Source organism: Lutra lutra, chromosome 8 (assembly GCF_902655055.1).
Source record: "Lutra lutra chromosome 8, mLutLut1.2, whole genome shotgun sequence".
NCBI lineage: Eukaryota > Metazoa > Chordata > Mammalia > Carnivora > Mustelidae > Lutra > Lutra lutra.
The window spans coordinates 98,938,659-98,963,020 of record NC_062285.1 but is presented as its reverse complement, the minus strand read 5'-3'; the positions used below and the strand labels follow the sequence as shown (position 1 = coordinate 98,963,020).

General features: G+C 43.2%; 1 protein-coding gene and 1 non-coding gene across 2 annotated transcripts in view; one reads left to right on the top strand and one right to left on the bottom strand.

Moving 5' to 3' along the window:
- Positions 1 to 24,362, bottom strand: part of TPH2 (tryptophan hydroxylase 2) — a 96,251-nt gene that overhangs the window by 17,403 nt on the left and 54,486 nt on the right. Inside the window, exon 8 of the mRNA XM_047741194.1 lies at positions 21,786 to 21,912. Coding sequence (XP_047597150.1) covers positions 21,786 to 21,912 — 127 coding nt within the window. The remainder of the gene's footprint in view (positions 1 to 21,785; positions 21,913 to 24,362) is intronic.
- Positions 10,532 to 10,638, top strand: LOC125108085 (U6 spliceosomal RNA). The gene has a single exon (XR_007129773.1). It is a non-coding gene; the product is annotated as a U6 spliceosomal RNA (small nuclear RNA).

Below are 24,362 nucleotides of genomic sequence, written 5' to 3'. Positions count from 1 at the left end.
TTACTACATGTTCCCATTTTATAGATGGGAAGAGTGAGACTCAACATTCCAGTGATTTTCCTAGATTCCACAGCTCATAGTAGGCAGAGCTAGGAATTAAGCTCATTTCCTAACTTCAAATCCAAAGTTTTTTCTCCGTCAACAAAGCACACTTATGAATGCAGGGAGCCGGTCAGTCAGTCACAGGGGCACAGCAGTTCCTGCTGTTGAAATAATGAAATCCCAGAGTGGGTGTAGAGCTATAACCCTGCCCTCCCCAAATTCCCTACTCCCATGCTGCCCCAGCTTCTAGGTTCCATCCCTCACACCCTCCCTACACCACCATCACCACTGCTCTATAACCTGGCACATAATACTCAGTGCCTGCCTATAGAGCTGGGACCTCAGAACCCCATTCTCTTACAAGTATTGCATGCATCTGTTCTATTTGGTGTCTGGATCCTGACAAACGAATAAAGGAAGAATGCTCTTCAAAGATGTTCTAACATCGGGGTCTGCACCTCTAATAGGTGCAAAAAAAATTTTTTTTAAAACCTCCCATTCACAGTGCTTTCTCTAACATCTTTCCATCTTAGCTCAAACAAGTAGCACATCAAAATATACACTTGAGGACTGCTTGAAAGGTGGAACCATTCCAGGTCCCCTCAAATTCACCCCTCTCCCACCCAGCCCCAGCTACTGGGGTTTGAATTTTAGTTCCATCAACATTTCAGTTTACAAGCAGCAGCAGGTAACTTCTCTCCTTTGACCCCAATTCCCTTCATTTCAATTAAATTGCAAATGACAACAGGATTGCTGTGATAGCTAAGCCAGAAGCTTTGGGACAGAAATGTCAAGACAATACAATCACCATCAGCGATCAGAAGTGAACACAGGGACTGCACTGTTTCAGCCCCTGAAATGTGTCTCCCCCCCAACCCTGCAAATCACCAGATCTCCATTTCTGATGTCATTTCTTTGACCATTTAGTCTGCAAACACTCCCCAGAGCAGCGCAGAAAGCCACATCCCACTAGGAGGCTGTGACTACCCCAGGGTGGTGTCCCCAGAGCAAGGTATCCGGAGTAGGGAAGGGCTCAGGGACAGAGTTTCAAGAGACAGCAGAAAGGCGGATTTCGTGTGTTTTGGTATTTGGCCCCAGCTAGTCCTGTGTAAAACACAAGTGTAAGAGACACTCGGAACTGAGAGCTAGAACCCATCCGTCAGCTGCAGTCCTGGGGTTACAGGCACAGCTCAAAGCCCCTCCGGCAGAAGGAAGCCGCTGCTCCCATGTTCACAGACCTGGGGGCAGGGAGTGGCGGCTCAGTGGCTGTGCAGATTCCAAAGAATCTGCTTTGGAATAACTACTGTCCTGATGCCTTGTGTCATGGTAGCTACACCCTGATCTCTGCATTCATTTTACCGCAAGCTTCTAAATGAACGTCTCTGTGGCTCTTGGCAAGCCACAACCTAATCCAGACACACTTTCTGAATTGATATTTACTCAATTCTCCTGTGCTAAACTCCAGGTGAGATTCCAAAAATAGGGAAAGCTGTGGTCCCTGTGCTCGAGAAATGTGCAATATGGCTGGGGAGACCAGATTAATATAAAAATAATAATTAAAGAAAACCTGCTGTTTTTCTCTTGCTGCAAACTCACTCTGTCTTGAAACTGCACTGTGCTTATCTGTCTCAGAGCACAAAGAATATGAAGTCTGTACTGGACTTTTGAAGGATTAATAGGATCTTAGAAGGGCTTTGGGAAGTGTGGAAGTTACTGGAAAGAGTCGTATCAAGAGGCTGGGTCAGGGGGGTGACTTCTGGGGATCCAAAATGAGCATCAAAGGAAGGTAGAGGTGAGTCAAATTATGAAATGTACTAGATCACAGGATCCACTTGAACCGACAGAGACGGCTTCTTTCGCCAGGGGTTCTCCTCAAATCACGACAGACAAAAACAAGTAGAGAAAAAGAGGACAGTTGGGATTTGAGTAGCATCTTGTCAGCTAGAAAACAGTGATCCTGAGTTCTGGAACCGGCATATATTGTCTTAGGTTAAGAACTGCCATTGAATGAATTAAAATGTAAAAACCTAAGCTCTGAGGAAACATTATAGCAAATCTTGTGGAAAATTGATCATCAAATATAAGAGGAACATCCATAGGGGGAAGAAAAGCGTCAGCAGAAAACAACTTTTATTGAAGAACACATCGACACAGGCGATTTCAGCAGCACTGCTTTCATTGGGATTTTTTCTGTGCGTTTCGTAACTACTGCTTCCCATATCTTTCTGGTTGCTTCCAAGAACAATTGGATGATTTTGTTTAAGAGCCCTCTGGCCATTTCAGTTTTATTGTCAGTCCTTCAGCTTATCTCTGAGCATTTTCAACTTCCGAGAAGGCCACCTTACTTATCACTTAACATTTACTCATTTTTACATCAGGCTTTAATGGTTTTTTTTTTTTTTTTAATTATAACAAAGGAGAAGAAATAGAAAAAAAAGATGTATCGTGGACTAACAGGAATGGTGAGCATTCACTTAACATCAGAGCCGCCAGAGCAATTGGACCAGCCTCGAAACCCTGGCAAAATTCAGTCTAAGACTCTCTATCCCCAGAGCTAAATATCAGGTCACAGTGGCCATGTCCTGGCCCAATTACAGACCTTCACCAATTACACTCCTTCTCCATATGGCAGAAAAAGACCCTCCACGACCCAGCCCCTGCCTCCTCCAGCCTCGTCTCTCAACCTTCTTCCTTCCTCCCTATTGTCCATCCCTCAGGGGACGATTTGCTGCTGTGCAGTGGGCCATGCTCTCTTCAGCTCCCCATCTAAGCCTTTGCATGCTGCCTTCCCCCTGCATGGAATGCTCTGGTCATTGTCCAGCTCCCCTGCCTAATTCCTGCTGGGTGTAGGCGGCTCTCTTCTCTCTCCCAGTGCAGCACTGACGGGTCTGCGTGGAAATCGCCAGTCTTCTTGCCTGTCCTCTCCACCAGGCTCTGACCGACTTGTTTTGGTTGTTCTTATTGTTTAATATCTGATCTCTAGCATCGTGCCTGACATGTAGCAGGTTCTCAGCAAATTTTGAAGGAGGAAGGAAATGGTTAAACAAGAAGAGTTTCCCAGTGGCCCGAGCAACAGAGTAAGTGCCAATCTTCCAAGCAGTAACTACTACCCTCAGCAAATTCTCCAATATTATAGACTTTTCCGTAAAGATGAAAACCCTTCTACAGTAGCCATCACATCAATTTTCACTTATAGCTTCAGAAGTGGACCTGTCCCCTGACCTCTCTTCAACAACAGCCAATGGCTCTCCAAGCCAGCGAGGATGGGAAGAGCTGTCCTACTCGCAGGCCTTCGGGAGCTAGCCATGTCTGAACCCTGCAGCCAGCTGGAGACTTGCCAGGAAAAGCGCTGACTGTGCTTTGTCAGAGTAGGGAGAGTCTGACTGTGACAGACCCGGGCCCTGAGGGGCCTCATGGCCCAGGCCGCTCAGAAGTAGCAGCCATGAGAGATTTCTACTGGCATCACTTCCCAGACCTTCCTTTAGCAGATGATGACACGTGAGATCTGACAGACGTTATTTTCTCCCAGAGATGAATTTGTGAGATTGACCACCCATCCAATGCTATTTTCCACAAAGTTCTGGTGGCTCTTTAAAAGGTACTATGAATACAAACTAGGCTTCTCTTTAATGCCCTCTGGACCTACAGGTATTTTGAGTTTCACAAATCAAAAGCTGGCTTTATATTCAGCAGCATTACTCCTTGGACCCTAGGTGTAGTACACAAGTCTCGATACATCTCCACAACAAAGCTGTTCACATAGTTTGGCTCTCTTTTTAAAGCAATTCCATCTTTTTTCCAAATGACCATCTACTGAACTTATCATACAACTAGCTACCTTGAAATGCCTAAACTTCACCTTGAGGACAGACAGACACACAGACACACACGCACGCACCCGAATTATTTTCATACCAGCTGCACGGATCAGCATTCCATTTATATATATCCGGCACAGAAGACCTATTTAAGGAAATGCTATAGGTTTGGAAGGGTCTAAGAACTGACTTTTATAACCTAAGCAATTCTGAGCTCCTTGAAGAAGAAAACTGATGAGCACATTCTCAGCCATTCATCCTATGGCATGTCCTAAAATGTTCTGCATCAAATCACACATTCTCCCCAGATGTGGTGATTTTAAAGGTCAGCTCTCGGAGGCTGGTATGAAAAATGAGGTTTTTACCCACTCCCCAGTAAGCTGTGGGCAGTCGCCACTGCCTTTAGAGGGTCATTTTATTTTTATCCCTGCATTACTAAAAGCAACACCCTCCCAGACATTAGGGCTAAGAGCTTGCACTTGCTCAACTATTTCTTTCCGGGCAAAGCCCTGAAATCCTAGAGACGATTCTATGTCTGAAAACTGACGACAAAAGTATGTTTAGTGGGAAGAGCCATTCTCGCCCCTCCACTGCAGCAAGCCGTCTTCTATTTTAGGTTTTTATTACTGAAGTCATGTTTCTTTTCTAGGCACTAACTGTCAGCACTACCATCATCATCTCTCACACTCAGAGTTGACACTAACCATCTGTATGTGTAAATGGGGCTGAGAAGATTTACCTGTGAATTGGGGTCCCTGTCACAGTGAGGGTCTACATGTAATTGAACCTCCAAATAGCATTTCAGCTCAGTTGAGCTCCCCTCTCTCTAGTAATAACCACTACCCGTTACTGAAAGCTACTGTCTACCATGGCACTAAGCACATTACATCGTGCTCACAACAACTCCGAGAGGCAGGCACTGTGACGGTAATGTAATATGGTAGCTTGAGCACTTTGACGTTGGAGTGAAAGATCAAGCTTCAAGGGCAGAGTCTGCCATTTACTTGACTTAGGGAAGTTATTTAGCCTTTCTGAGTCTTAGGTAGTCCATAAAATGGAGAAAATAAAATGAATAACTAACATATCTTGAATTCTTACTATTTGCCAGTGCTAAATCCACCATTTTACAGCTGGGGAAACCGACACTTAGGTTCAATAACTTGGGCAAGTAGGGGTGACAGAGCTGGATTGGAATCGGTTGGGCCCAACCCCCCAAGTCAGTGACGTTTGCCCACAATTTCACACTGTTTGCCCGCTCTTGTCAGTGACGGAATGCTACAGGCCCCTAGAATTGATGTTCTTAAGAGCCGGGCATGGCATATGCCAGGAAAGCTGTCTAGCTTGCCTGCTGCCATCCTTCCATGGCTTGCACTGGGCTAAGAGCCTTCAACTCCTCAGTGGCCCCAGAATCACACAAGAAACACAGCACATGCCTGTCGAGAGCCAGAGAAAAGCGCACAGTCATAACTAGTCATTATAGGAAGCCATGTCTTCTCAGTCCTGCAAGGGGGAAATGGTACTGCTAATAGCCTGGCTCAGGAGACCTAGACTACAATCCATTAGGCAAGGACATAAAATACATTATGCCCAGAGCACCAATTCCTCTGTTCCTTTGCCTTCCTCTAGTCAGTAGATTCCCCTAATCATAAAGGTGGGGGGACAGGCAGGTGACCGAAGATGAACTTTTACTTCTCAGTTCAGGATCAGGTACCCCTCCTAACAGAACAGCAAGCCCGCTCTGGCCAATTGTCTCCTTGGGTAAAAGCAGTCAGACTCCCGGAGACTCTGGTCTTTTTAAGAGAAGCTAGGAATCCGGATGTTCGTGTGCTAGCCTCTGATGTGTAAATTCACACCCCTTTTTAAATTTAATTAAAGGGCAGTCTGTATATCTATATATATATATATCCCCCCCTCACTCCCTGCCCCATTCCCCCCCACACTACCTCCTTCCCCACTACCCCACATTAGCCTGAATCCTGATTCTGTAACAATAACTTGCCTCCAGGACACCAAGCACATGTCTCTGCTGCCTCACCTGGTCACACCTTGCTCTGACATCCTAAACTCCTGAGAAACGTTTGGGTGCACTAGATGGGGACTCAAAAAGTCTCGTAGCTCAGACCCTAGCACTATTTTACTGGATGGTCTTGGACAAGTCATTTCACTTATCTGAACCTCCCTTCATTCATCTGTATAATGGGGATTCCTTTCCTCACCAAATTTTAATTGAGTGCCCATTGTGTGGACGCCAGGGACTGTGTTCAGGGGTAAAGGAGTCCCGCCCAACCTGAATTCTCATTGTGAGACTCAAATGGATACACACGTCCAATGCTCAAGCAATGCAAGAGCTGTAAATCAGACGAAGCTTCCTTGCTCTGAGGCGATGAAGACCACAGATGTCTTCATGGCTGACTCGTCCCATCTCAGGGCTCTGATTCTATCTACACAGTCATCTCCACAGAGAAATTGCCTTCCAGGTAGGCAACTGTGGGCTTAATCACAGGTCAACAGTTCCTGAAACCCAATCAGAGGAGCTTTCTGATATGCAGACAATCCACTAAGACACAGAAGCTTCCTAAAGTACTAGTATCTCTTCCATCAGTAACCATTTATAACAGCAAATAAAAAATTATCCGACTGCTAGGAAAGTCTTCCCCTCAGAAACCACCCCTGATCATCCCCAACCTGAAGTAAGTGCCCTCCTTTCCTTCTCTTTGAACTTACCAAGTTATATTTAATCCCTGTTCACTGTGTGTATCCCCCACTAGACTCTAAGTCCCCAAGGAGCAGGACCATGTCTGCCTGCTTCCCAGTAGAATCCCCACTGCCTGACACATAATAGATGTTCAGTAAATATTTACTGAATAAATAAACGAATGGGCCACAATTGATTCTGTCAGAGTTGTGGAAATGTTTAGTAGGGACACAGCAAGGTCACACCTTGGTTAAAACACCTTTGCAAAGAAGGGGAATCCAATGTCCCTTTTCTCACCAATTAGAGCTTTGGCTTTTATCTTGGAGGAACTAAGTCTTCTTCGTTTGAGTTGGGGGAGGAAAAGGTGAACAGCCCAAAAAAAGGTTTGGGGAGCGCTGAGCATTTAAAATTTTCTAAAGTATGCCATTTTAAGGTATCTCCCCATGTTTTATCACAGAGAAACTTTAAACCTTGCTAATTAGACACCGACATAGGACCCCTGTGTACAAACACAGACACATCCAAAGTAGAGCAAATGACATCTTTTGGAACTCTTCCAAAAGCCTCTGTGCATACTTTTATGTTAATGCAATGGTCTTACAGCCAAAACAGCCAAACTGCAAACACCTGGCATGCATTCTCAGAAACTTGAACTCATCGGGAGGAGCAGCCAAGAAGTGAAACCCCAAATGTATTGCTTTCTTTAGTTATTAAGGGAGTACAGCACGTATCAATGAGCAGCATCACTCCTTATCCGCTTGCAAAGTTTAATCAGGAATTCCTATTTCATGTGCTTTCACTGGCACAATATTTATTCATTTGTTCTCCGAAGCTGCTGCCTGCACCCAGCCCTTCCCGTTGTTCACTCAGGGGAGGTGTGCTATTAACTCCGGGGAGGCCTCCTCCATCTCCAGGGAGAAGCCTGACATCTTTTAGGGGAGGCCTTACCATTATTATTTATGGTTAAAATGCTTTACGTTGCAAAGTGGCATGCTACCTCCATCTAAAACCCCTTTGTGATATAAACTGCATAGTCTGCATTTCGGAAGGGAAAACCTGAGTTGTTGCAAGGTAGAGAATTACTCAAGGTCACACAGGGGTCCTTTCCGCCCTTGAGTCTTACCGATATGGCCACCTTGATATCTAGGTGTAGGGTCACGTCGAATATGCTAGCTAGCAGAAATTGAACACCCGGCCCTGGGCTAAAGCAGCTTGGCAATGCATTAGTCCTCAACAGCTCTCCAAGACTCAATCGTATTTCTATTCTCACTTTAAAAGATGAAGAAACGAGGGTACAGAAAGTTTAATTAACTTATCCAACGTTGCCCAGCAAACCAGTGACAGAGCCTGGATGTGAACCTAGGTGATCTGACCCTAAAGCTTGCACCCTGAATTACCCACTCACAGGACAGCCTCGCTAGCAGGTCCGTAAGGTGCACTGGCTCAAGGAAGACCACATAGTGTTGTACGGGGTGGGTTCACTCTATTTTATTCCAGCTTTCCCTTGTGCTCCCTACCAGAATGCTTCTCTGAGCTGGAGCACTAAGGGGAAGGATACTTTACACAAAAAGAATAATAGGAGGGATGAATATGGATTAGATAAAAGTAGCCCTTACTGATAGGGACGACCTAATGCAGAGTCAGAAAATGAAGATTAAAATATGTAGGGAGGGGCTCCTAGGTGGCTCAGTCAGTTAAGCATCTGCCTTCGGCTCAGGTCATGATCCCAGGGTCCTGGGATCGAGCCCCACATCAGGCTCCTCGCTCAGCAGGGAGCCTGCTTCTCCCTCTCCCTCTGCTTGCCTGCCTGCAACTCCCCCTGCTTGTGCTCTGTTTCTCACTATCTCTCCCTGTGTGTCAAATAAATAAAACGTTTTTTTAAAAATATGGAAGGAAACCAATTTTTAGTTAAAAAGTCGAATCTGCTAACTTTTTTCTCCGACATAAAAGAAAAAGGAAAAGCCAACTAAGCTCATTAGTGACAGAGGATGTCTACCAAAATACTCTGCAACTTACCTGAGTGAAAAGTCATAAGCCCCATATTTCCAGAGTACTTCCAATTTATTCTTGCTTCTGGAGATGTAAAAGATACAGTCTCTCCTGACAGCACAGGTGTTTGATAAATGGAGGAACACCTTGTTGCTCCTTTTTCCGAAGGCATGACTCCCTTTCCTAAGTTCTTATTTGGCGTGGCAAAATGACTTCGGAAAAACCAGAAGGCTATATACCCAGTGTTAACAGCGGTAATCGCTGCTCTGATATTACAAACGATCTATAGACTCTCTCCCTTCCTTATCCATTTTTTAACATTCTTTTTCCTACAGTGAATATTTGTCACTTTTGTCAGAAGGAAGAGAAACAAAGAGTTTTTATAAAGGCTTTTTCATAAAGGAGTCCCCAAGTCACCCTGCCTCAGCCCTCCCTTCATCGCCAAGGGAATGATTGTTTATGGACACTATAAAGGACAGACTGGCAGGCCCTGAAAACAACGATGAAGCCCCGTGGGTGATTTATTCCCCTCCACCCTTCTAGCATTTCTTACTTACACCCACTGTGGATTTAAGCCCTCAAATGACAGCATTTCCTTCTCTGGGAAACCTTTCCCCACTAGGAAATCCACTCATCAGAAATATTCCAGAAATGCCCATCTTTACAGTGACAAGCATATAAAACTCTAAGCAAATTACAAGATTTCTATGAAGGAAACAAAGAGATTTTTAATCACCATGTGTTCAGTCTCACGTCGTGTTTCCATTCATTGTGGTGGCTCATAATGTACAGTAATACATTTTACATCTACTAAATGCATTCTGGGTTTTTATATCACAGTTCAGAAGAATAGCTTCGAAAATCCTTTTGACTCTTTTATTTGAAAACTACATTTGTGGAATGGGGTAATTAAATTCCTATAGTTCGATATAATATTACCTCTGCTATTCTAGCTCATAAAAAAAAAAAAAATCCCAACCATCTTCTTCCTGCTTTTGCTAGAAAGAGAATTACACCACAGATATTTCTGTTAATACAAGTCTAAGACTTTAAGAGCCTACTCCATTGTAGTTAAACCAGAAAACTCCCTCTTTTGTACATCTTTATGAAAATTAAAATGACTGCAGAAATCTTCTGTGCTTGATGAATGCATACTAGCTTACTTTGAGGAGAAAAAGAAAGAAGGGTTCAATGTCAGGGTTTTTGAATCACAGGAAGGAGTTTTCTCTAGATGAAAAGCTGGAGGATTTAGGGCCTTAAAATGACTCTAAAATTAGGAAATCAATAATACAGAACCTTTGGTGCAGTGGGATTTCTTGGGTAAAGGTAGGATCAAGTATCCTCATATCTGAGTATGACGTAGATAACCGCATGGGGTATACGTCACAGAAGTATTTCATTTCATTTGCTCCTCATTCAGTTTCAGGTGGTAGGAGAATATCCTCACTTTAAAGAAGACATTGGAGGCATGAAGTGGTGATGTAATTTGTCCCGGAATACAAGTTTAGGAAGTAACCAAGCTTAGCAAGCTTGGTACTCTTAGCAAGAAGACAAGAGAGAGGGGCGCCTGGGTGGCTCAGTCTGCTAAGCGTCTGCCTTCAGCTCAGGTCATGATCCCAGGGTCCTGGGATCAAGTCCCACATTGGGCTCCCTGCTCAGCGGGGAGCTGTCTTCTCCCTCTCCCATCTGCTTGTGCTCTCTCTCACTATCTCTGTCACCATCTGTCTCTCTCTCTCTCTCAAATAAATAAATAAAATATTAAAAGAAGAAGGAGAAGGAGAAGACAAGAGATAACAAATGTTGGCAAGGAGGTGAAGACAACAGGACTCTTTTGCCCTGTTAGGAATGTAAATTTGTACAGCCACTATGGAAAGTAGTATGGAGTTTCCACATAAAGTAAAAAACGGAGCTACCTTATGATTGAACAGTCCTACTTCTGAATACATATCCAAAAGGAATGAAAATAGGCTATTAAAAAAGATATCTAGTGCTCACTTCGGCAGCACATGTACTAAAATTGGGACAATAAAGGGAAGATTAGCATGGCCCCTGCACAAGGGTGACACGTGAGAAAGATATCTATGCCCCCATGCCTACTGCAGCATTATTCAAAATAGCCAAGATACAGAAACAACGGAAGTGCCCATCGATGGATAAATGCACAGAGACGTGGTATTCAACGGAACATGACTCAGCCCTGAGGAAGAAGAAAATTCCGCCATTTGCGAGAACATGGATGGACCTGGAGGGCATTATTCTAAGTGAAATAAGTCAGAGAAAGAAGAAAACAGTAAGATCTCACTTACATATGGAATATAAAAAAGTGAAACTCATAGGAACAGAGACTAGAATGATGGTTACCAGGGGCTAAGGAGTGAGGGAGAGGAAGAGGGCTTGCTCAAAGGGTACAAATCTCCAGATAGAAGACGAAAAAGTTCTGGGATCTTAATGTCCCAGCATGAACATTAGAGTTAAGAATACTGAATTACACACTTGGAAGTTGCTAAGCGAATACATCATCACAAGAAAAAGAGATGGTAATTATGTGATATGACACAGGCATCAGCTAACTACTCACTCATATTGCGATATAGAACTATATCAAGTCAGCACACTACACACCTTAAACTTCCACAATGTTCTATGTCAGTCATATCTCAATAAAGCTGGGGAAAGAAAAAAAAAAAAACTGGCACTCAGCCCCACAGAGACTAACTTCGGGTTCAGACCCTTTCCATCACATCATACCACACCACACACTGCCCATCAGACACCCCCAAAAGCAGCTTCATCAAGTGCTGAGGGACTCCAGCAGCTGGCTTGCGGTGCTCCTGCCCAGATAAAATTAAGTGGGCTCCGCACGAACTCAGCCCACAGACAGAATGAACTGCTGCCGAAGCAACTCTATGTGAATGAGCCTCCAAATGTCTAAAGTCGGTAGTTGCGCTTGTCTTCCCCTCATCCGCAGGTGTGCGATGGCTCTCTGAAGCCCTGAGGATACAGTTTTAAATGATAAATGAAAGACTGGGGTTGCAAAAATATACAACTATTCTAGACTGCAAATCAATTTGTTTTTAACCATAGCGAACAATGTAGAGCTCGCTGGTTTTTTTGTTTTGTTTTGTTTTTTTAAGATTTTATTTATTTGAGAAAGAGACAGTGAGAGGGAATACAAGCAGGGGGAGTGGGAGAGGAGAAGCAGACTTCCTATTGAGCAGGGAGCCCGATGCAGGGCTCAATCCCAGAACCCTGGGATCATGACCTGAGCTGAAGTCAGACAATGACTGAGCCACCCAGGCGTCCCTAGAGCTCACTTTTGAATTCCAAATTACAGTGGTGTCCTCATGATAATATAAATAGATGGCAATCCCCTCCTAATGGCAAGGATGAATATATAACATACACAGAGAGAAAATAACCTTCCCAGTTCCCAGAAGAGAGCTGTAGTCAGAAGGAAGCGTGCCCAGGCAAAAGAACACCAAGGGAAAACGCTCAAAAAGTTAAGTTTTATGGGGCCAGCCAAAGAAATACAGTGTTCCTACAAGGTGTTACAATTTTTCTATATGCATAGACATGGAAGTGAAAGTAATGAGTTGGAATAGATACTATTAGCTTTTAATTAAGTTACTCTTAGAAATAACACACACACTGGTCATCTGCCCAAACATCTCAATTAAGAATGTATAAAAGTGCATTCCTTCCAGCTTTTTGTCAGCTCTGTATCAAATGATCCAAACAGCTAAACTAGTTCAAAGACTCTACATGGAAGAAATAAGCCTGGGGCTTATTTCAAGCTTTCCGTAGAGATACTGAAATGGTCATTTTTAATGTCATCCATTTTCAGAAACAACTAGAACTGGGCATAAGTCTCTTAAAAGTATACATAAGTTTCCCCCTCCCAGCCAGGTAGTCAAAGACTAGATACCAGGAAACAAGCTAATGTCCTCCCGTAGGGAGGAAAATATTAATTAGCAATTCATAAACTAAGGTTACCTTTACAAGTGCACTTCTAGTATGAATTACAGTCGATTATTAGTTTAAGACCAACTGTACATTTCATTACCACTCTCAGCATGAGAAAGTCCTGGTTGTAACTGGAAATTCAAACACACTTGATTCATGACCATCAAAAGCCCCAATCAATGCAAACGCTGTTACTTGGAACAAATAAATTATTTCTTTTGATAAAGTACAAACAGAACCTGATATTATTAATTTCCTGACAATCCTATTCTGGGGGGAAAAAAAATTAAGTTGGTGACCCGTTCTCTGTTCACAATGAATTCTACCCTTTCAAAAATCATTCTAGACCTGTATCTCCTAAACTTTGATCCTCGGAATATTAAAAGCTTGGGATGCTAATATGCGTTCCATAAAGAGACTTCTGTGGGGCAGCTGGGTGGTTCAGTGGGTTAAGCCACTGCCTTTGGCTCAGATCATGATCTCATGGTCCTGGGATCAAGCCCTGCATCAGACTCTCTGCTCAGCAGGAAGCCTGCTCCTCCCCCACACCGTCCACCCCCCACCGCCGCCGCCTGCCTTTCTGCCTACTTGTGATCTCTGTCAAATAGATAAATAAAATCTTAGAGAGAGACGTCTGCAACCATATAATGTATTTCCTTAATTCTCAATTTCACTGTTTTCACATTTTAACATTTCCAAAATGGAGCTTCATCTTACAATGTTAAAAACTGTTAACTAAATCTGTTTTCCCCTTAGAAGAAAAAACTATTAAATTAAGGGTATATTTTATAACCAATGACCTCTTAAAATGGATGAAACATGGTAAGTTTGGAGAAATAATTTTTTTATTACCTGTAAAGATTCACCCTGCACTTTACCACATTAAAGTCTCTGAAAAGTCCTACACTCTACAAACAAAGCTGTTTTCTTTGTTTGACTCAATGTCTCCCAAACATATTTACCCATAGATCCCTTCTTTTCTAGAACTCATAATAACATTTCCTGAGACTAATGTTCTGGGAACACATTCTGGGAAAGACCACTGATTCTTTTATTACCCTTGGCCAACACTCTTTGCTCATCAGCTTTCCAAGACCCAGTGACAGGAACCTTCAATCAAAAGTAAAGGTAAACGTGTTTCAGGGTCGACAGAACTAAATGGATGACCCAAAACTCTCTGTAGAGAGAACATTCCAACTAGGCCAGAGGCCGATTTATTCTGCTTGGAAACATCTGTGGTGTATTCATACTGATTGCTTTCTCCACAAATGATGCACAGCTTTGTCTGTTTCGAATGACGTGAGAAATGAATAGACAGAATTGAAGCCATCTGCGCGGTAGCATGGGATGCACCATAGGATGGGATGCACCATTGGGTGAGAGACACCCCTGCACCTTGCCCAACATTTGGAGGGAAGAGAAATCATTATTTTTCCAGAACCGGTTCCTAAATTTACTTCATCAGCAAGTTACTGTTTGTGCATGCCCATAAAATTGAATAAAATAAGTCATATGGCCACAGAGCGGGCAGCAGGAGAGTTTGAGCACAGACACTCAAAATGGAACCAATGACATGGCTCTAACTGATGCAAGCGCCCATACTAAGTCTTAAAGAAATGCATCTCCTTCCACACAATATTTATCTGCCAATACCCTATTTATCTAGTTTGTAGGAAAAGTATTGAAATATGGAAACAGGACTGGAAGATTACCATGTGCCTTTTGAAAGATAGACTCAAGCACTGTCTAACAGGCCCACCTGTCTAGAAGGCCAACTGATTCTCTTGGACTAGTAGCATTGACATTGCATGGGATCTTGTCAGAAACGCCAGATTTCAGGATCCATTCCAGACCCACTTGATCAGAATCTGCCTCTTTGCAAGATCCGTAGGTTATTTTATAGACATTATGGTTTGAGCAGCATTTTCTGACTTCCCGATTATGACTCACTGGGGCCCGGATGTTGTGAAGCTAGATGTTCACTTGCGAAGATGGCTAAATGGCAAGTTATTTTTGTCTACTAGACATGCAAATGCTTTCTGTCCAGTAGGAAAGACACCCTTAAGGTTATGGGCAGGGGGGGGGGGGGTGTGCTGCCCTGTAGAATATAAACCATTTTGCACCTATTCCAGAATTTTCTTTCAGTGAAGACATGATCTCAGCCCCCCAATTTATCATCCTGCTTTTCCCTCATTAATGAGTTAAATAAACCTTTGACATGTGCTCCACACACACGCATGACAAGCATGCTTGTAACTGTTGACAGTTTAATTCAAACCCAATCATCTCTTGACAGAGAAGGAATACTTATCTCCAGTGAACACCGCAACAGCCACCCTTTCTTGGGAAAAATCGTCAGCAAACAGTAATTAAGAACATCTGCTCTGACAGAGAGATGAATCTAGCATGGCTTTGTCCCTCAAGGATGGTAGGTTTAATGTATAATCTAACTTCAGATACAAGGGCTGGCAACTGAGAGCCTATAGTTCTGTTCCGCCTTGCAGACATGGTGTGCAGCTGAAGAACATTTTGTTTTGTTTTTAATTTTTGGATCTGAAGGCCTTTATGTGTAATATGTATTCTCCAGTTCTCCACAGGTTCCTATCCTCCTTATTATCGTATATCAGGCTGTTTCACACATGTTTGCTACCTAGCTGGCCCCTGAAGGCATAGAAGTTTACACCCCTTAAAGAAGGCACTAATCTATTAAATCCACTTAAGCCAGCACTACAGTGGGAAATGGCTTGCCTTGAAATCATAGCACACTCGGAGGAGCCCTTATTGGGAATATTTTTGCATATCTATCATATGCAGACTCTGGACAGCTATGACAAGTATAAAAAGAGTGCAGCTGCCAGAACCAGTGGCCTTATTCATTATCCACCAGAGGGCAAATTATTTACAGGTATAACAATGCATTTGAAATACATTTACTAAGCATCATCATCAATTTCTCCAGATACAGAAGAGTTTCATTTAAATGGCTCTCCAAGCATAGAAACCACTGCTTGCAGAAACAGCAGAGATAGCTTCATTCTCAACACTGAGCATTACGGAAATGTCAAAACAAATATCATGCAGAAATACAGCAAGAAGAAGCACTCTAGTGATAGGCAATAGCCGGGTCCCTCTGAAACCAAACCCAGGAGTCCAAAAGCGGCTCTGACAAGAGAGAGTGTAGTGGGGCCACTCCGTCCTAGTGGACGTTGCTTTCTTCCTTGGATGGACTTGTTGACAGCACATCACAGAAAGTTCTCAAGCATCTGCCTTCACAGGCGTGACTCTCCGTTTTATAAGCACTTAAATTCACTCAACAAGGAAAAGCAGGCACTAAACAGAGTCATTAATAATATAAATCTCACCTAAAGGGAAAGAATAATATGGGCTAGACATAAATACTGATTTCCGTGGTTTTCCATTTGTCCTCTCTATGGATTTTTCTCCTTTGGTACATCTCGTCTCTCATTTTACTCCAGCACTTCTTCGGGGGACTTAATGGGAACAACTTTGAGGAAATCAGCTAGTAACACCTCCATTTCTCATCTGGACAGCTATGAGGCCTCGCCAACCATCACCATCCCCCCACCACTGGACTTTCCACACTTCCAGCAAGGCCTTAGTTAGCTCTTGATCTCTTAGTCTTTGTACTTGGGTCACTAAACGGGGCTTTTAGCTACAGTATATGGCTTGAGGGTCATTAATATACAGTTATCAGATAGGTTATTTATCTCAGGGTTTACTTTGCAATTGCCTGGCTGGAATCTGTTTTCTTTCAAAACCACTTTCCAGTAGTTTTCCCTTCACTTTGTTTTTCACTGAGAGATGGGATGTGGTTTCAGAATTCAAGAGGAGTTTTAGTAGCATTTCAGGGAAAATCTCCCTAGCCTCCTCACCCTGTGAGTTTCCCTTCCGGACTCCCCATTTCACACAGAATAAAGCTTTCCAAATTTCTCTTCGGCCTGCAAACCGCTTTTCAAAGTAAATGGGCAGTCTCTGTGAAGTGTGTAAACCTGGCGATTCGCAGACCTGTACTCCGGGGATAAAAATATATGTTTATAAAAAATAAAATTAAAAATCAAAGTAAATGGGCAGTCTCTAACACCGGAAGGAACTGGAGGAACCGGAACTGCAAAGGAACGAGAGGAACTGCAAGGCTTGGGCAAGGCAGGAACTCACTGGGAGTGGGGGTGGGGACCGCTCAGACAATACGGGCAAAAGAGGAATGAGTGGATCAGGCAAAACTGTGATGAGCACCCCTCCCCCCAACTCTCCCCTGCGTTTAAAAGAGATTCAGAATCTTTTGTGTTAAGGTCTTTTACAAGTTCATACACACTTGGGTCTGTTTGTTTGTTTGTTTGCTTGCTTGTTTGTTTGAACTGCCAAAGCTACTGTAAGATTCCAGGCAGGCTGGCTCCCTTGGGGGACACTTGATCCTCCTTAACCTGTCACCAGTTACTTTTTTGTTTTTTTTTTTTAAGATTTTATTTATTTATTTGACAGAGAGAGAGAGATCACAAGGAGAGAGGCAGGCAGAGAGAGAGGGGAAGCAGGCTCCCCACCGAGCAGAGAGCCCATTGAGGGGCTTGATCCCAGGACCCCGAGATCATGACCCCAGCGGAAGGCAGAGGCTCAACCCACTGAGCCACCCAGGAGCTCCACCAGTTACTTCTTACATACAAATGAATCTGCCTGCTGGCCCCTGCTCCCAATTCTGGATCCTAGTCTCCACCACTGAACTCAGAACTCAAACACATTCCTAAGGTTCACCTTAAATCCACTGCTGCATAGCTCTCTTAATAACAGCTGGGGGCGCCTGGGTGGCTCAGTTGGTTGGGCATCTGACTCTGGATTTTGGCTCAGGTCATGATCTCAGGGTCACAGAATCAAACCCCATGCCGAGCTCCATGCTCAACTCAGAGTCTGCTTGAGATTCTCTCTCCTCCTCTGCCTCTGCCCCTCCCCCTGCTTGCACTCTCTTAATTAATTAGTTAATTAAATCTTAAAAAGAAAAAAGCTGACAGTGACTCTGGGTTTTCCATATTTTTGTGTACAAGGTCATGTGTTTCTTGATGCAAGTACTACCTTTTTGTCCTTTTTCTATTCCTACCTCATGGTACCTAGGGCTCTTTAGCCATTTATAGACTAACCATTGATTGGTTTTTCAGAGATGCAGGTATATTCCAGGAAGAAGGCAATGAAAAAACAGAGAGAGAGAGAGACATGATTAATGACCTAATGATCTCTAACAGATGGAAGCATTTTTGGCTGTTGGAGCTAGGGCAATCCATAGCCAATGGTACTGGAATTATGCTAAGGAATTTAAGTCCCAAAAGAAAACTTACTCATACTACAAATGTACTGGTCCTAGCAGAACAGGTTTCAAGGTACAAGTGTTTGTTCTTTCTTGCCAGTGAAAGAAATAAAAACAAAAAATAATGCCCCCCCCAAAGTTGTCCTGCCCTCATCCCTAGAATATATTCTCTTTCCATATATAGTTAAGAATACAGACCTTGGGGGTGCCTGGGTGGCTCACTGGGTTAAAGCCTCTGCCTTCGGCTCAGGTCATGATGCCAGGGTCCTGGGATCGAGCCCCAAATTGGGCTCTCTGTTCCACGGGGAACCTGCTTCTTCCTCTCTCTCTCTCTCTGCCTGCCTCTCTGCCTACTTGTGATCTCTGTCTGTCAAATAAATAAATAAAATCTAAAAAAAAAAAAAAAAAAGAAAGAAAGAAAGAAAGAAAGAAAGAAAAGAAAGAAAGAAAGAAAGAAAGAAAGAAAAAGGACCTTGAAATGGGGAGGTAATTGTGAATTATCCAAGGGCTGGTGGGGGGGGGGTTCCTAATCTAATCACATAAGTCCTTAAAAGCAAAAAACCTTTCCCAACCTTAGCCAGTGAAGAAAGATGTGACAGTGGAAGAAAGATCAGAGAGATGCAACATGGGTGGCTTGAAGACAGAGGGAGAGGGCCACGAGCCAAGGAATGCAGACCTCTAGATGCTGAGAGAAGCAAAGAAACAGATTCCCCCTGAGGGGCCTCCAGAGAGGAACCCAGCCCTGCTCACACCTTAATTGTAGCTCAGACTTCTAAGCTTATGAAACTGTAATATAACAAATTTGTGATGTTTTAAGTCACCTATAATTTGTTAATGGTAGTGATAGAAAATTAATACAAAAGGCAATCCTCGTTTTCAGCATGGCCCTGTACAGTGGTGAGTGGGAATTTACCGCCAGACCCCCAAACCAGAGAGGTGTCTTACTCTGGCTGAAACGGTCCCTTCAGGCCCCTTTCCCCCTTTGCCACTTGGCTGACTTGGTCATCTTTCAAGATTCTGCACCAACTTTCTCTCCTGTGAAAAGTCTTAGTTTTACCAATATAGGCTATAAATTTCCCAGATGTGAGGCCCATGTTATATTCTTGGTGAATGTTCATTTAAATGATGGACTTAAGTATCATTTGATGGAGTGTAAAAATAAGGCCCAGTAAAACTAATTTCTTATCACTGCTTTTATGAAAGGAATAAGATCCCTTGCTAGGACCCCCCTACATTCACATCCATGAAGTCCTACCTTATTCCTTCTCCTCCTCTCTTTGGACGGACACACACACACACACACACACACACACACACACACAGAGCCTGGCAGAGTTGAATCCCAGTGACTGTTCAGAGTCAGATAAGTAAAGAATACATGTATCCCTGATGACAAGCTGTCAGGGGTCAAAGACTGAAACCAGAAAGTTGCAAGGGAAATTTCTAAGGCATGTAAAAGGTTCTTAAAATGTGGAGATTAAAGACAGAGTTAAGGTTTGAGAATGAAATAACAGAACTCAGCAGTATGCTGGTTTTAAAATATGTCTACAGATACTCCAACACTCCTTCCTTCAAAAGGTGGAAACTAATTTCCCTCCCCTTGAATATGGGCTAGAGGGAGTCCCTTCTCATGAACACAGTATGGATGACATGAACAACATGTGATCACGTCACAGAAAGTCATTACAACTTCCTTCCCTCGATCTCTCTCTTCTCTTCCCCACCCCTGACCCCCTCATTACTTGCTCTAGAGGAAGTGATTTGCCAATGGCCACATGAGTGAACTGTCTTGGCAGAAGATTCCTAAATCTTCAGACAACTGCAGACCCAGCTTACATCTTTTTTTTTTTTTAAGATTTTTATTTCTTTATTTGACAGAGAGAGAGGAAAAAGCAAGCACAAGCAGGGGGAGCAGCCAGCAGGGAAGAAGGAGGTTCCCTGCTGAGCAAGGAGCCTGATATGGGGCTCGATCTCAGGACCCTGGGATCATGACCTGAGCCAAAGGCAGAAGCTTAACGGACCCAGCCACCCAGGCACCACCCTCCCCCCCCCAACCAGCCCACATCTTGAAAGAAACCACTGGATGAGTCCCTGAGCCAGAACCACTCAGCTAAGTTGCTTTCAAATTTCTAAACACAGAGACTATGAGATAATAAATGTTCGCTGTTTCCAGCCACTAAGTTTTAGAGTTATTTGTTATGCAGTAATAGATAGCCAATATACATGAGACACAATCCCTCGGGCAGAGGTTGCAAATTGGAAGTCAAGATCCTGATTCAGTCTGCAAATATATTTTCCTCAGCTCATCATGTTTTTTATGAGCCAAAATTTAAAAATCATTTAAATTCATTTAGAAATCTAGATTTCCAGTCTCTCTCAAAGATGTGGAAATCTGGCAACACAAAGGCCTGAGCGCTGGTCTGGCAGCTGTGAGTGAGAACTGAGGACCGGCCTTCTGCTATAGGCTCTCCCAAGCTCCCCAGAGCCCCCACTAACTCCATTAGCTATTCATCTCTACGCCACCAACACTAACAGCATGGCTTTTGTACTGCTCTTTCTCTTGTATTAGAAAAACATTTCTCATTTCTTATACCTCTGAAAAAACTAGGAAGCAAAAGATAAACTGAAAGGGCTTATGTGTCTTAAGAAATCTGGGAGAACAGGGGTGCCCAGGTGGCTCAATTTGTTAAACATCTGACTTTGGCTCAGGTCATGATCTCGGGGTCCTGGGAGCGAGCCCCACATTGGGCTCTCTGCTCAGTGGGAAGCCTGCTTCTCCTTATTTCCCCCTCACTCATACGTGCTCTCTCTCTCTCTCATATAAATAATAAAATCTTTAAAAATTAAAAAAGAAAGAAAGAAGTCTAGGAGAACACTTACTTCTCGGTGGGAGAGAAGAATCTCCCTGCACGCCTAATATGCCATGACTGAATGTCTGTGTCAAGTACACACAACCTAAGATTCTAGAAGCTTTGTTCATTTAGGCAAATGGACTGGCCCCCGTAAATGCATTGGGTGAAGCGGCTCTTTCTCACCTTGGGCTCTTTGAAATGGGGTGAAGGTAAGGATGATGAGTTTGCTAGACTTGGCTTTGAGCATCTTAAAAGAAGCCACCAACAGGACACTTCTCCTCTCATACTGTTTGTTGTTGAGAACATGAGAGCTATCAAATCTTCTGGTGTTGTACTAACAGTAATTGCTTAGCTTCAACTTCTTATAGCTGACTCACATCGTGTCTGACCACATCTGGATTGACTAATCAGAAATAACCTCAAGCACAACCCCTGCTTTTCCATAAATGCATATATTATTTTTCCTGATGTCTCTAGAAAATAAACACTGAACTAGAACAAGAATCAACAAATTTCAGCACACAAGCCAAATCTGGCCCACTGCCGGCTCTAATAAATAAAGTTTTATTGGAACACAGCCACACTCGTTCATTTCCATGTTGTCCGTGGCTGCTTTTGCCCCATGGTGACTGAACTAAGTGTTATGACAGAGACCTTATGACCTGCAAGCCTAAATTTCACCGTCTAGAGACACTTACATGGCTCAATCAGTTAAGCATCTGCCTTCAGCTCAGGTCATGATCCCAGGGTCCTGGGATGGAACCCCCAATTGGGCTCCCTGCTCAGCGGGGAGTCTGTTTCTCCCTCTGCCTGCCGCTCCCCCTGATGGCATACACATTCACTCTCTCTCTCTGACAAATTAATAAATAAAATCCTCAAAAAAAAATTTAATATGTAGCTAATCTTTGAACAAGAAGGATAAAATACAAATATTTTGATAGTTAATAAACTAAGAACACATTTTTCTTCAAAGGAACACAACATGGGAAACAGTGAAGTCACCATACCCTCTCCGGAATATTTGCCTTCTAATTCCTTGTCAATAACTCTAAAGCTTGCTTTACCTTACAAAGAGACATAATTAAGACAGTGTTTTAAATTGAAAATGAACTCACGGTGGCTAGTTTCTGAACATCTTCATCAGATGCTCCCAGAGAGGCCAGGCCTATTTCTTGTGAAAACTGAGCAAACTTAGGATCCGCAAGTAGTGGAACATGTCCCAGGAGTTCGTGACATGTGTCTCTGACAAGAAAAACATTGTAAAAAAGTATTATACAAAAGGCTTTAAACTATCACCGGTAGAACAAGCTTAAAATCCTAACTGTAACCTGGATATTATAATTAATCACTGTGACCAAATTTCATCAAGTCTAAGACTTCTTTTATCATCTTTCAACAGCTCTGACACCCAGACGCACCTCACAATCCATGACATCTTCAATTATATGATATCCAATATCTATAATAAATAACAGCAACTATTTTCAAGGGCTTACCATATGTCAACCACACGGTAAGTTGGGGTTCTTTTTAAGATTTTATAAGAGAGAGAGAGCATGATCGGGGAGGAGAGGGACAAGCAGACTCCCTGCCAAGCAGGGAGCCCAATGCAGGGCTCGACCCCAGGACCCTGGGATCATGACCTGAGCTGAAGGCAGACAACCAACCAGCTGAACCACCCAGGCACCCCACTGTAAGTGTTTTATGACATACACTATCCCTCGTAATCCTCAAGAGAAACTTAGGAAATTAAAGTACTTTAATAGTGCAAGATCCTATAAGAAGGGGTGGGCAATCTACAGTCACAGGACAAATCAGGCCCACCACCCGTTTATAAGTAAAGTTCATCGGAATACAGCCATAGCCTTTTTATTTATGTACTATCTAGGGCTCTTTTTAACCAAAACTGCAGGGTTGAATAGCTGTGACTAAGACCATATGGCCGGCAGAGCCTAAAATATTTACCAGCTCGCCCTGTGGTGATCAAGCCAAAATGTGAATCCAGCTTATGGTGACTCTAAACTGTTGCTTTTAACGCTGAAGTTGCACAGCCTGCCGTGTTACACTTTGCAGACACGGGCAAACAGCAGAGGATCATGTCATCATCATCAAAGTGCCTTTCCCATCAAAGAGTTATCTGCCCATAACACAAGCAACTCCCTCGAACCTGCCCAGTGGAAAACCCTCCCAGTCCTCTGCTTTGGTTAGCCTGAACTAGGAAACAACAGGCACTTAGATCTGCTCTCATTTGCCCGTGCTTCTATTTGTAGCCAAATGATTAGGCAAAGACAGGTATGTGTCACAGGGAAGCAAGGCAGATGCCTTCCTGAGTCACTGCCATGAATCACAAAGTGTTCCCTGATCCCGAGCTTTATTGGAATGAATCCCCCTATGATTCTCTGGGAAAGGATCAAGAAGCTGCAATATTTTATTTTCCTGACAAAAAGTAATTAGCCAGGTAGTATTTGAAAGATGTTTCCTCACTTCACCTGGGCTCCTCTCAAGTGTTTCACTTCAAGTAGATGCTAGAATATACATGCCAGGGGCTGCCACTATGATTAAAAGTATGAAGTACGCAGGGTGGTTCTGTGGTTGAAGCAAATGAATGGTGGTCAAAGGCACAAGATCGATGCCCACATACAACAGATGGTATTACTCAGTCTAAACACTCTGTTCCTACCACTCAAACCACATCCCCAGCCTTGGCCAGCCACTTCACAGGTACATCGGGTGGAACGGGTAGCCAAATGAGAACGTGGAGACAGGACGCTAAACGAAATTCCCAACGTATTCCCTGTCAACTGCGTGCCAATAGCTTTCTTTTTACACAAGACTGAATGCATGGAAGAAAACACATGCTTGTTGCTCTCCAATCCTATTACTTAAGGCAGAGATTCAGACTCATTGAATTTTAGGGTAAAAAGAGAGAATTTAAATATTATCTGAGTCCTTCATATTAAAGATAGGAAGAAAGAAAGAAAGAAAGAGAGCTAACATATTCTGAGCTCTTATTATGTGCTGGGTACTGTACTAAATGTTCTCATATCATATCAGTAATTTATCCTTATCTACAAAAAAGTCTTACGATTCCCGTTTGGTAGATGAGGAAACTATAATTCAGTAATGTAAGCATCTTTCCAAGGTCACACTCTTAATAAGAGACAGACAAGATTCAAAATCAATTTCCTCTGACTTAAAGCTGTGCTCTTCCTCTCCATTGTTTTAACTAGCAGATGTGGAGAAAATGGGAAGGGATAGGTCAGGGGGGGCCGCTTACATTGTAGGGAGAGCGTTTAACGAAGCTGGTCGGCACAAGTGAAAATGTAGTCAGTATGTTACAAGTCTCTTTTCCTGCTACTCAGTGGCCCTCAATCTTCTAAATTACTTGAGCAGTATTTTTAAAAATACCAGTGACCGGGTCCCATGTAAAACCAATTCAATCTGACTCTCAGGGACAGACCAAAGCATCTGTATTGTTTCCAGAGCTGAGGGTGCTAATAAGACACAGCCAAGGTAGAGACTCACTGTCATAATAGATGATACTAGGAGCTCTCCTAGAGGCTTCAAACAGCAAGGAACTGGAACGAAAGCCAAAGGTGATTTTGTAATTTTGAGCTGCCCAAATTTAATTCCACTGAAATTACATCAGAATCCTGGGGCATAATGAAAGGTGGTGAAAGAAAGTTCACTAG